General features: G+C 41.8%; 2 protein-coding genes across 4 annotated transcripts; both read right to left on the bottom strand.

The window, feature by feature from the left end:
- Positions 1-1,269: 1,269 nt before the first annotated feature.
- LOC135646212 (telomere repeat-binding protein 2-like) lies at positions 1,270-6,644 on the bottom strand. Of its 3 annotated transcripts, none has more exons than XM_065165522.1 (10): positions 6,437-6,644; positions 5,295-5,410; positions 4,361-5,216; positions 4,014-4,223; positions 3,859-3,921; positions 3,663-3,742; positions 2,934-3,184; positions 2,446-2,757; positions 2,296-2,359; positions 1,270-1,958 (listed from the first exon to the last, which is right to left on the bottom strand). In XM_065165522.1, exons 2-10 carry the CDS (start codon positions 5,388-5,390, stop codon positions 1,782-1,784), a joined length of 2,109 nt encoding a protein of 702 aa, XP_065021594.1. In that variant the 5' UTR covers positions 5,391-5,410; positions 6,437-6,644; the 3' UTR covers positions 1,270-1,781. The 3 variants fall into 3 exon arrangements, with proteins under 3 accessions (XP_065021594.1, XP_065021592.1, XP_065021593.1); XM_065165520.1 differs by having other exon boundaries at positions 1,648-1,958; positions 5,295-5,442; positions 6,437-6,575; XM_065165521.1 differs by having other exon boundaries at positions 1,648-1,958; positions 4,086-4,223; positions 6,437-6,572.
- Positions 6,645-10,370: 3,726 nt separating this feature from the next.
- On the bottom strand, positions 10,371-12,318 carry LOC135644320 (uncharacterized protein C24B11.05-like). The gene is made up of 9 exons (XM_065161796.1): positions 12,162-12,318; positions 11,924-11,990; positions 11,780-11,845; positions 11,610-11,707; positions 11,488-11,523; positions 11,312-11,401; positions 10,957-11,229; positions 10,828-10,893; positions 10,371-10,745 (listed from the first exon to the last, which is right to left on the bottom strand). The coding sequence occupies exons 2-9, from the start codon at positions 11,982-11,984 to the stop codon at positions 10,590-10,592; spliced, it is 846 nt and encodes a 281-aa protein (XP_065017868.1). The 5' UTR covers positions 11,985-11,990; positions 12,162-12,318; the 3' UTR covers positions 10,371-10,589.
- Positions 12,319-13,539: the final 1,221 nt, after the last annotated feature.

The following is a 13,539-nucleotide window of genomic DNA, read 5'->3' as shown; positions in this document are numbered from 1 at the left end:
TTTTTACCTGTGTCTTGAAGATGCAGGTTGGTCTTAACGGGCTTGGGTTTAGTATAGCTTTGAACATGGACTCAAGGTTTGTAAAGGAGATCATCCCTAGCCTTCGTTGTCTTGATGGAAAACCTTATGTTCCGATAGGAATAGCAAGGAAGGTCGAGGGGATGGGTGGTTCTATGGCCCACTTTGCCGAAGTAAATATTGAGAATGTTTTCAAATGTAATTATGTGAAAAAAAATTAAAAACCCTAACTTAAATCCAAATTTCCTAAGGGACTTGGTTGAGAAAGATTTAGAAGTACACAGATACAAGCATACTTACCCCTTGTGTGAGAGAGGATACCCTAGTCTATTTTTAAGAATATGTTTAATTGAGAGACAAATTGTGTGAGGAGATTGGATTGAATGAGCTCCGGAGGAAAGACCAAAGAGTTGCAGCCAAATGAGAATGAACTTAATTTTTTCTAACAAAAACTGAAATGAGGGTTAAAAGTTGCCCTCTAAAAAATCATAACCCTCCCAATAATATATAATTCATATTCTCCACAAAATAAAAATAAAAACAAAAAAAATCTTCCAACCATGTCTTAAAGCAAGTTCAAGAAAGAATCCTACCTAGGAAGTTACCGTATAGATTAGTCTGTCATTCCTATCCTATGAGGAAACCTTCTTGATGTCTAGATTAACTTTTAGATTCAATTATCATTTGATCTTGAAAAGATGATCTTCTATGATAATATCAAGTTATCCATCTTCGTTACTAGCATAGAGAGAGACAAGACCGAAAGTTTCATATACTTTGTAACTCATGTTAACTAGATGAAAGTTTTAAGAGAAAAGATGAGATAGAAATGAGAATCGAAAAGACAAAAAAAAAAAAGAAGTTTTTTTTAATAAGTGCAAGTTGCATTTGCATTGCTTAAAGTAATCAATACTTATCATCTCCACTAGTTTACTTAGTTACAGGATGTCAACTATTTGGATCGATTATATGATTTTTTTTATCAATAAAATTTATTCACTAGTCAAATCAAGAACGATCGAATCTTGTTTTATTATTATTTTAAATATTTTTTCTAAGATTTTCTGTTTATACATCTACAGAGTCAAGTAAATGCTGCATCAATGCACAAATGGGTTTCTCTTGTTTTCACATTGTATTAGTCGATTAGTTGCCACCTAAAATGGTGTTTCTGCCACGTCTAATGCACTAGGAACAGCTAGAATTTGCAATAAATGCTGAATGAGAACCAGTAACAGAGCAATCACGGCATGAATTGAATGGCTTGTACTGCAGGAACATCTGGATTAAATGTTACATCAAATAAATGTTTGAGAGAGAATGAATTCAGTAAATATTACAACATGAAAAGAAAAGCAACAGGATGACCTGATTAATGCGGCTAATGCATTCTTGACATCTCCTATTCCCCCAACAAAGAATGAGTTAAAAGAATGAGAGGTCACTGGTTGCAGTCAGCCTGTGGATGTGCACTAGATGAACAAATCCTGTTAGTGGCAGCTGCCTTATTCCTTTTTTTTTTTTTTCTTACCACCCATGCCCAATTGTTCCCTGGATCATCATCAGTCGTCATGTACAAGCGCCAATGAGAGCTCCTTCCCTTGTTACTTCACAAGGAGAAGAACCCCCTGGCTTCAAGAATAATGGTGTGAGTGAATATTAATTATTATGCAGTTTCATCTACTACTTTTACCTTGTTCTTTCTTTTGTGAGTGTGTTTTTGGGATTTTGTACATGGGTCAATTGGCTTTTAGATTGTGGAGCTAGAGAAGCTGGCAGATCTCAGCTGAAGGTGGTGGTTTCAGCTGGAGCTTGGCTTGATGCTGGGACCAGTAGGCATGGGCTGCGAGCACCCGGTCCAAGAGCTCCTGAGGTACCGGTTCTCCCCTCCTCTGCTGTGGGGAGATCCTGGCTGTGTGCACCAAGGTCTTCCACTTGTCCTGCGTCAAACAAAAAGAATTCACCACGATTAGCACACGGCACACATTGCTTTGAATCATGACAGGAAGATTCGTCCTGGATAGAAGTCCTTAATTTAAATTTGATACGTAAAGGCAGCTCCAAGCATGCTAAAAACACAAGCTTTTCCTTGCTGGGACACACAGATATTGCTAACCATCCTACATGGTCTACTAAATCAAAGAACTAGTAAGACTTGAAACGGAAGCAAAATGTGCGAGTCAAAAGCACATGATTGATACATTTGACGATTAAGAAGTCGAAGCATGCAAGGGTTGGTTCTCGTATTCTTGATGCTAGGTTCATGACAGTAATTACCTTAAGATCTACGTAAGTACGGTGGTTTGCATTCTCAAAGGCGCAAAGTTTAACGTCCCGCCACCTGTAGAATGAATACGTGCAGCCGTAAGGAATCCTGCCTGCAATGATCTATTATTGACATATCAGTGTAGCAAAATGAAAGCAAACCTTCCGGTCCCAAGCTTCTCAACTGCCTGTACCAGGGCTTCCACTTCGGCCACCGAGAAGGGCCTCCTGACCCGGCGCTGAGCAGCCTCAGGCCGCTTGGGCTTGCTGCGGAGTGGAACCATGGCCAGTGCCTCGACGTTCGTCGGTGGGACAGCAACCAGAGCTAGTGAGTTTGCTGTTGTCTTCTCCGGTGATGATGCATCAGCTGGGGAATACACTGAATCGTGATCGCTCTCAGGGCAGGTCGTCATAGGCTGCGGAGAAGCATCAGATACCCGCTGATCTGTAGTGGCAGGGGCAGTCGGTGGTATCCTATGAAATGTACAAAATGATCATTAACAAAAAACATTTAGTTTCTTAAAGAAAATTACAAAATCATGTTATAGGGCAGTTGGTATCTCCTTGACAATAGAATTTGCAACCGTAAAAGAGAACCTTTATAGAATTATCTGCTAACAAAAACGGAAAGGTTCCTGTAATCCAATTACCTAGCGAGTGGTAGTGGTTCAGGGGCACAACCAAGGCCAAGGAAATGAGGGTCTTCAGAACCTGTTAGCGATGCTGGGGCTTGTCCAGGATTTGGCTCCAATGTGAAGCCTAAGTTATCCAGTTTGTCACCTTGGGAAATCCCTGCCTGACGCAAGGTCTTGTTGTCATGTCTAACCTTCTTTCCTTGAAGAAGAACACCGATACGCAGTCCACCTCCAAGGATAGCAGTCACAGCCTCTGAAACTGTCCTCTGCACATAATTGCAATGATATAATAACACACAGAATTAAAAAACAAAAACATCATTTTGAAAAATAATGATATTTTTTTAAGAAAAGAAAATCCATCAATCATCAAACTACAAATTGAGAACATTGTTTGGAAGCAAAAATCTTTCAAGTAAAGAAAAAACATCAGACAGGCTCATTCTAAGCAAAGAGAAACAGTGAGCTAGATAAGATGTGTACTCCGACACAACGAATTAAATTGGACACACGGAAAATGTCATTGGTTTATGATTAAAGCACAAGTTTTTATCATCCTAGACAACAAGTCAACTCTAAAATTGAGCATAAGATAAATGGCTTTTATTAAGTTTGATTATCATAGAATTGTTGTTCTCACACCTTGTATCACATTGAAAATGCAAAGTAAATCCTGTGGCAAGGTACAGTCCTCTATTTAGAAAAAGAAAATTGCATTGATAATTTGACAAAAATGCAAAATACCTTTAAGGAACCAACTGTAGCAGTCTCAGGAATTTCGATCAAGAGTTCTGGCACCTTGAAAGACTTAATGCTGAGTTTCACTGAAACAAAGAGGTAGAAAAGATTGCAGCTCAGAACCTAATCATGTCAGGGTTCTCAAAATAATCAATGACATATAATGGTGACGAATATATGATGTACTAAGTTGACTGTTTACCATGGTAGTCTGGCAATTCACAGCATGGCTTCTGTCCTGTTGTGGAGGACGGTGCACTATTTGCTGCAAAAATTAAAAAGAAATGATTTTGACTCAAAATTCAAAAGCATCCAAGCAGGTGGATAAGGCAAGTAGATAGCCTATATATAACCAACCTCCAAACCAAGTGGCATGCAAATCATTTGTTTCTAACTTGATCCTACCCTTCTCACATATATTTGACACACCTTCACTGTAAATCCCCCCATCAGAAGCTGATACTGAACAGTTATAAAATAATTTCCTTCTCTTGAAGGAGCTCCTCTGCGTTCTTTGGCGTGTATAACACATTCTCTTGCCTCGTAAAGCAGGCTTCTGGTCTACATCTGAAATGGAAAGGGAACTAAGATGAATATGCTATTTGAATGATAGAATTAAAAATATTAATGACAATTTCTGCTTGCCAAGTTATCAATCAGAAGGATGGGAAGAAATTTTGTAGTATCATTATTAGGTGCCTCACCATCCTGCAACATTGTTGGAGATACTTTCCAGAACTTTGATGCTAAAAGCTTCCTTATCCTACGGTCACCTATACGCTGCAACCTAGAGGCCTTGTTAGTAACAATAGTAGGGTGAGTGCATCCAGAAGAATTTTCATCACCATCTTTATCTATAGGGAGATCCATGCACTCATCCTGCTTGGGAAAGGAACTATTGCAAGGGGTGTTCTTCCTGTATAGGGGAACTTCAAAACTGCTGTCAGAGCTAACTAAAGCAGGAGTTTTGCCATCCAAATCCATAGCATCATTCAAACTGTACGTATGTGGAGCATTTCCATCTACCGCATTTCCAGCCACTAGTCGTTCAGCTTGCTGCGGTGTCTTGCTCCCATCTTCTTTGCATTCGAGTGATCCTGCAGGACTAGAATAAGGCCTTCCCATGGCATATCTTTCCGCAACAGTATCGACAGCATGTCCAATTTTACCACTGGCACCAAAGAACTTAGATTCTCCACTGATAGGATCCTCATCTGATATGTCAGACTTTACACAGAGAGAAGCAGGATCAGACGATGTTGCTTTTGAGGTGTTTTCCCTTATGTCATGCTTGATCTGCATTTTGAGGTCATTTTCGGGACCTGATAAATCTTCAGAACATCTTAACCAATCAAAAGCTTCAAGTTTGCATGGCTTCTCTTTATCCAATTGATCTTGGTTAACAGTATCCTTAACCGCAACGGTGTTAGATGTTCCAGTATCATTACATGGAGTCAAAGAATTCTCCCTTTCCGATAATAAATTGCCTGCTACAGTTGCAAGCAAATCGAATGCACACATCTGGTTGTCCTCAACCTTCTTTCTTACAGAACGCTTCCCCTGTAGATGGACCGTGACGAGTTACGCAGAGCGTAGATGCCAAACAAAGATAAGAGCAAATTGGGACAACAAATATACCTTAGCTGATCTTGGAAAATGTGGCATCACAGGGGCCTGGTAGCCACTGGATCCACAATCCACTCTCTTTTGCAACACCATATCCCAAAGACTCATAGGAAGAAGAAACTCAGCAACTGCAAAAGAGAAGCATCACTGTATCTACAATCTGTCATGAATTCCGAAAGAAAAATATATGAAATATCCATAATTGAGATCGAAAGGAATTGCTAAACTTTCACGTGATTAATAAAATTACAAAGAGTAGAAAAATAACAATCCAAGTTCCACAATGCCAGAAGACATTTTCTGTGAAACAAATGCAATCCTTTGGATAAGTGAGCTTGCTTGGGTATTTGCCACTTCCAGTTGAGAATGCGTTTCAAAGAAATCAGTTAACAAAGAAAAGAAAAATCTCATGGGCAAATTCTACGGAAACTAAACATATGTTGTCTCATTTATCAGGTAAAATTCCTTCTTTTAGGTCTTAAAACTACAACGATGGACAGAAGAATATAACAAAATGATCAAAACCCATCTCAAAAACCCAAAACCTCATGAACAGAGCTTAATACGAAAAACGAGGATTTACAGCAGACATTGAGATGGGGAATTTAGCTTCTGTACGTCCAGGATAAATCGCAGATTTACCATGTCAGGTTACTTCGAAATTTTCGCTCAAGCGGGGAAAAGAGGTTTAAAGTAGAAAAGAACACAAGTTTCCTACACCGGGGACGGAAGAAGTTTTAAGAGATCACGAAACCCTGGAAAGAAGCGACCAAGACAAATATCACAAGCATAAGGAACCGTAAGGCTTACGAAATTGAGATTCCAGATCCAAAACCCCAAGAAAAGAAACGAGAGATAGAGAAAAATCCTTATGCTCGAGATGAATTGCACAGGCGCAGATCGGATCGCAAACGAATTCAACAGAATTTAAAACAAAATTACTGAAATTTGTACACGAAAGAGTTCCGATCGCTTCTCCAAATAGACAAACCAACGGGATCACGGAAGAGCAAGCCAAATTCATCACGAAAGGCGTAAGCGAGGCACAATTCACGGTATTGGCTAGGACCAAAGAGAAATGCACCGAATCCGGAGCTGCCGAGTCCACGAGAAGAATTAACCACCTGAAATGGAGCAGAATTCCATCCGCTTACCTTCAAGAACACGATGTGATCTCAAACTCGCATCAGATCGCGGGGAAAACGCCGGACGTCCGCCGAACACCCGTCCGTATTCAAGCGGAAACGAGATCGGAGGATTCCAACTTGCTCGACTCCAGATCTCAATCGGGAATTCCCACCCAAGTCGCTCCTCATCAACGCCTTTGTTCTTCCCGAATCGTTTCTCTCCACCCCTCAATTTCTATTTTTTTCCTCTACTTCTTCCAAATCTACGATTTATATATACATCTTTCTCCCTCTCCCCCCCTTTTATCGATGGCCAAAACCTCTCTTTAAACCATCCCATTTTTGGCTTAAACCCCCCCCGCTCTTATTATGCCTTTGACCCCTCCCCACCCGGCAACCGGCTCATCCGGTAACGCTCCCCGCGGCGTCACCGCCTGTATCCGGTTGTCGGAGCCAACCATGGCCACTACCTCCCGTCGCGTGATCCATTTGCCATCACCAACCGCTCCCTTACCGTCCACGTTTCCATTTCCCGAGATCGCACGGTCGAGGATTCAGTTCAGGCATCCAACGGTTTTGTACGTTAAAAAATGCTTTACCGACTACTCGACACGACACCTGTCTGATGATTTGTGACAGAAGCGTGCCGTTTACTGTACGCCAGACGGGTTTTGGTGTTGGGGTAACCGCAGAAATCATTTTAATTTTCACCGAAGTGAAAATAAAACGTTTTTTTTGTCTCAAATATGTTCATGTATATATATATATATATATATATATATATATATATATAATTTTTTTTTTGTGGTTGGAAGTATGTGGGATAATGCGAAGCCGGATGCTAAGTTTCCGCTGCACGTGGCAAAAAAATGAAGCCAGAATTAGAGGTAGCTGTTTCCTGTTCCGGGTCCCCCATCAGAGGGCTCAATCACATGTAGCCGTTTCGATTTGACAAGACTACCATCGAGATCTAGGGGCACGTGCGAGAATGGAAGGACATTATGGTCAATTCGTTGAGGATGGGGAGATGAATTGTGGCCCGTCCGTTGTGAGTGGGGTGGGGGCCACGTGGAGCTACGGAGCAATTGCATGGGGGGACATGAGGATGGACCGTCACTTTCGAGGGGGGTTGACTGACGGCGTGAAGGGAAAGGGTGACGTGGCGGAAGCGACAGCCACCGGATTCGACGGCGTTACTAGTCCGGGGGATAAGGGGGTTACGCTCGTGTGGCTGTGGGAACGATAACAGTGAACGCGTTTGTGTGCATACGAGAGAGAGGAGCGGGGACGGTTATCCAGTCAAAATTCGCCCGACCATAACGCTGCAACTGACACGTGTCGAACGGAGAACGATGGATGTCAAAAGCCCCTTATCCAGTTACGGGGGTTGGGGAGACGAAAAGGAATCGTTTGATTGGTGGCGGCGTGCAGACGTGGAATTTCGTTTCTTATAATTTAACTAATCTAATTAAATGCAGAATTCCAGTAATATATATTGGGTTCTCCACGCGTCGCGAGGAATGTATGTAACGTGGTATCGATTGTATTGTAATAAATTAAATTGGAAGGAAGTGGAGACTAAGCATGTCACTGTCATGAACTGTCACTAATTTCCATAATAATAATAATAATAATACTAATATTATTTATTTTTTATTATTAAAAATTTAATTTATTATTAATTTTAAAACTATTTTTCTATTTTTATTTTATTATTAAAATAATTTTAATTTTATTATTCTCACCCCAGCAGCTAACACAAACACGCTATGAAACAAAATTAGGGATGTTGACGTGGTTGAGAGGGACCCAACTGATCGGATCCAACCAATGCGAACGATCACTTTATAACGCATGTACTAGTCGGCTTTAATGTGCTTTAAGATTCGGTCAAGGCACGAGTTAATTCAGCTCAATTTGATATGACAACGAGGCGGTGCATGCGGACCACGTGGCGTGGTGAGCCAAGCTGCCATGGGAGGGAATCTCGTAACGTGTAGGATGTCGTTTTGGCCCGCTCGGTGAGACGATGACACGGCAAGTAAACTTGGCACGTGCATGTGGCCACGGTCTTGCCATGATATTTTCCAAGGTTATATATGTGTATATTACGGGAAAATAAATGTGTAATCTTGTCTTGTTGTAATGGGAACAGATCCATGTTGAAGACGTATTTATTGCCATCACATGGACTCTCTCTCTCTCTCTCTCTCTCTCTCTCTCTCTCTAATATATATATATATATATATATATATACATGGCTGTTGTGTATGTCTCGGATTGTAAATTGATGTCTCAATTTGATGGAACTATGAAGGAGATGTGTCAAAATAGTAGTCAAATACGATAAATTGACTTTGAATTGGTATGAAATTATGCGGAGGAAGGTTTCAATCCTCGCTAGGAGGAAGACGGAATACGTTGACTTAAGGATGTAAGGTAAAATTAGTTAGACTCAATGAATGAAATAGAACTAGAGAGTACAATTAATTGATGGTTGAATAGTGAGTTTGGTGGTATTGATTTTTTTTTTAAAGAATATGTTATAGTAATATAAAAAGCTCGAATATGTTATACTGCAAGATTATAGTAGTGAGAGATACCGTCGATTGTATAGGAGGAAGTCAAAAAGATCCATGTGAAATATAATTTTGAGGTGATGGTTAAGATATTACACAAGATAAGTTCGTTTTTCATGAGCTATATGCAATGTAAGTGAAGAGATTTGGCATGTTTTAAATGCGTTTGATTCTTATGTAATTTTTCATGTATCGATAATTAGATTAGCCCAATATGTAAAGATAATTAGATTTTTATCTTTTTGGAGAGGAGAGTATCATTTTTTGTGCCCTCATTCACAAAACTTCCTTTGTGTTTTTAATACTTATATGTTTTTTGAAATGGAAAGTATAATAAAATATTATACTTTTCTCAAGATAATATATTAAATTATTTTCTTAATTATAAAGTATCCAACAGGAAGATTTGATGGCTGTGAAGATTGACATGACAAATAACAACAATGTTCATTTGGTTAGGTTTGAACAAAATGAGGTATGAATAGTGTAAGTAAAAGATGACAGAATCGACTGAGTCGTCACCAAATACAAAACACGACACCAATTGCATCGGCTGTTTGACCACGCGACGACGACGACGCCGCCGTCGCTTAAGAATGAACGAATAGTTTGGTGTGTGCGTGTGGGAAGATGAGATCGCAATCAACACAGCCTTGCAAGTTACCAACACGGCTCCATTACCATGTCCCCTCCGTTTCTTCTTCCCCAGTCGCTTCCATGAGTATGGGTGTACGGGGTCTAAACTTGCGCATGTGGAGGACCAACACAGCCTTCAGATGATGGTACATCAGAGGAATGCCGCCATAGAAACCTTACCTCAAGGTTTGAGCTTGACTTGTACTAGTCCAAATCACAGACGAAGGATACGTAAACAAAAGAAGAAGTGCTACCGCAGGTCAAATCAGTGGATGGGAAGGATTAGTGCGAGGCATGGCTAGTCTTTTTTATGAATGCAGAGGTTGTGGTGACGGCTCTTTTCAATCTCTGTCCATCTGCTGATACCACTCGGAGCTCCGCTGTTTCTCTCCAAGTTGGGCCACGGTGGATCGGTCACAAGCTCGAGCACATACAATTGAGTTGCGGAAAGAAGTCAAAGTGGAAGAACCAGTGTTGGATAAAGCTTGGATTGGAGTAGATACTACCAGCATGGATCTGAATCCGCTGACCTGCAGAATATTCAGACATGATGGAAGGTGCACGAGCTACAGATTGATTTGTCTGGTTTAATTTCTTAGTATTCAGCAATGGAGGCCATGGCTTACCTTTTCTTAGCATCAGACAAACCTCACCCGGCATTAATTTGTACGAGATAATAAATACTACAGCAAAAGGGTCAACTCAATGACAGATCTCTCATCACAGAGCTACAACAAAAACCAGAATTCAAACAGGAAACAAGAACAGATGATTCATTCTACATGTCTGTTCGTTTAGCCAAATGATTTATTTCTGAGCATGGAGTACAAGTCATATGTAGCAGCAGAACAGGGGATTTTTGGAGGAAAAGTTCATCCATGTTATTCTTGTCCTCTTTCCCTCCCCTTGATTACATTCATGAAGCGGACTAGCTATCCTCCTCTGACAGTAATTTCACGGAAGAATTAAGCTATCACGGATGTCTCCAGCGCAATCTTGCTCGGGTGATGAACATCCTCTGTTTTATCACCCTCCTCCCAGAGCTCAGGGAATGCTTCCTTGATGTTGTGGATGCTCTCCAATGCATGATCTGCACCTTTAATTCTATGTGAAGTGCCAACCTGAATCCACAGTGAGACATCAGTCGCAATGGATCATATCATTTCAACGAGCATTCGCAGATTTCAGCAAAATGAACTCTACCAGTACTGTGTGCAAGCCAATGCGTTTCCCCGACTGGATATTGCGAACGCTGTCATCGAAGAAGATCTGCAGGAGACTCGTTCGGTCAGATCAACTCTTAGTTTGTCTGTGAAGGACAGAGCATCTCACCGTTCTTTGAGGATCGATATGAGCGATTCTGAGAGCACGTTCCATGGCGTTTGCAGATGGCTTGCAGAGTATCGGTATCTCTGGTAGCTCAGCTCCAGTTCTGTGGTCAGAGAAGTGATCAACAATGTCAAATATATCTGCTGTGCTTTCCTGTTCAGAGGAAGACGATGGTGGATTCAGCGTCTCAAAGCATATAATTCCCTGGAAACAGTCTTCCATCCCAAGCCTTGCAAGCACTTTCTTAGCATGCACCTTATCGCCATTGGTAAATATCTGTTTCGGGACAGGAAAAGACCTCAGCACCTCTGCCAAGTGAACTCTCAATGATCTCTGACGTAAAGTTCGAACAGCTTACAACTTTACGAATTGGAAGGCTCTGCAGGAGATGCCTGAGAACGGGATCAGGCTTCAGATTCTCGTAAGGTAATCGCCCATGAACAAAAGCTGTCGAATAGAGCTGAAGTCAACGGCACCATCCATCGTCCTCATCAGCGAAGTAGAAAGAGCAAGATTAGAGTTGAGTTGAAACCTGTGGTAGTCGTCGTAGTCAAATCTGTAGCCGATGGCCTGAACAACGGACGGCACGAAGACAACATCATGATACTGTACCGGATTTGAGTCTAAAGAAGAAGAAATGGAGCAACTCTGCGTACCAGTAGGCCCGCCATTGTCGTCCCGTAGCTCTTATACAGCAGATTCGACAAGTCCGGGATCTTTGTCTGCTCGATCCCGAGCTTCTCGGCCATGTAATCTGAAACATGAAAGGAAAGAGTTAGAACACAGAGTCTCTGTCAGAATACAGTCGAACTGTGTCAATGTATACCCTGGATGTTTCTGAGACACTCGGTTGCGATGCCGGAGCTCAAAGGGTAGAGCGTGTCATCCAGATCTGCGTTCGAGAACACAACAAGACCTGCGCATTGAGTAGCTTGCAGCGAAACTTCGAAACCCTAATCCGAAAACGTACCGAAGAGCAGGCAATCGTGCTTGCGTCGCTGCGCCCGTCGGTGTCGGTCCTCGTACTCCATCTTGATCTGTTACAGTAAGCCAAAACACGAAAAGGTCGAACTTTTAGCCATCGTATAGCGAATTATTTAGCCAATGCCGATCAAATCTTCACCCGTTTTGTAGAATTTTCGGGGAAACTGCGACCCTGTTATAGTTTTCTGTTGATTTAACGTGAAGAAATCTTAGTCGAACAGTACCTGTTCCTAATCGAAGAAAGATCGACGAGAACGAGGCAAGAACACAGCACCGATGAGAAGGGAGAGGACGAGGCGAGGGGAGAAGAGAGGTCGGAAGGAGTCCATTTAAATAGAACAGGCAAGCCGTTGCCTCCTCTGGCTGCTATTGGCAGCATTCAAAAGCCATCAATTGGCCTCCTAACTGTTGCAGATACTAACCGAGATAAAAAAGAGAAGGGGACAAGGAAGGCCGCTGGCGGGCTTCCGAGCCGTCCAGCTGTCAGCATATCATTGGTTGGTTTCTTGATTATAATATCCGGACAAGTACGCATGCCAAATCTAATTCGGCGGCGACATTGTCGGAGGAACGCGGACCGTCCAAAACGATGTGCTCGGCCGAGATCGAACGGCGTGTCGTGCCCGCCAAGGATCATATAGATAGATATTAAAATACGAAAAAAGAACAGTACTTTTCCGATCTATTCATAAGAAAATACATCGTCGTCATCCCTGACGCCCAAAGGACTGTTCTTAGCTCTTGAACCATTAATCAATTGCACGAGGAAGAATTGAGCAAATCTTTTTGGGGGGGGGGGGGGGGGGGGGGGGAAGCACGCTTCAGAGTGGAATTTATCGACGGCTGTCGTCCACTCTCTGATTCACCTCAACCACAGTTACCACGGGGATTAAAGAGAAAGCAGCTGATGGATGGATTGTCGCGTCGGTTTTGGCCCCGGAGGTGCTCGCTGTCATCGACCTGTTGTGCACTCTCCGATTCATCATTATATGTGTTGTTGATCTTTTCCAAACTGAAGGTGGGGTTGTCTTGTCTTCAATGCTTCTCGTCTGCAGCTTCCGAATCATTTGTTTCTTGTCTGCAACTCACACTTGGGATTTCTGCCTACTGAGTCAACCGAAGAAGGTCAACTACAGACACAAATATCTTGTCATCGATGGAGTTGCAACAACGGTGGCGACCAGCAACACCTGTTCAATTTCCAATCTATAATGCTTTATATTGCTCATCCATCATAGACAAGATTAAAACATGGGATTACTGCTTCTAAATCAGCTGAGATCACCACACACCTGTTCTATTTCCAAGCATCGTCATCGTATCAGCTTGCAGTAGAAACAGGGACTCTCGTCGTGATGTGGGTCATCTTTTTTGTGAAGTAGTGAACCTAACATGGAGGTATGCGAGAGGAAAAGAGAGGAGGATGGCGTATGGAATTTGTTTAGGCGCAGCATACTATTCGTCTCTGAATCTGATATTTGTAGACTGTGACAAGAACATCTAACTAAAATATTTGAACAGACTGTTCATTGATTTCTACGACTATCAACTAAACTACTGGTATCAATTTCCAATGTTTTCACTCGTTCTATCATTGACTCG

This window comes from Musa acuminata, chromosome BXJ3-8, assembly GCF_036884655.1.
Source record: "Musa acuminata AAA Group cultivar baxijiao chromosome BXJ3-8, Cavendish_Baxijiao_AAA, whole genome shotgun sequence".
Lineage (NCBI taxonomy): Eukaryota > Viridiplantae > Streptophyta > Magnoliopsida > Zingiberales > Musaceae > Musa > Musa acuminata.
Note: the sequence above shows the minus strand (reverse complement) of the source record. Positions and strands in the feature narration are given on the sequence as shown.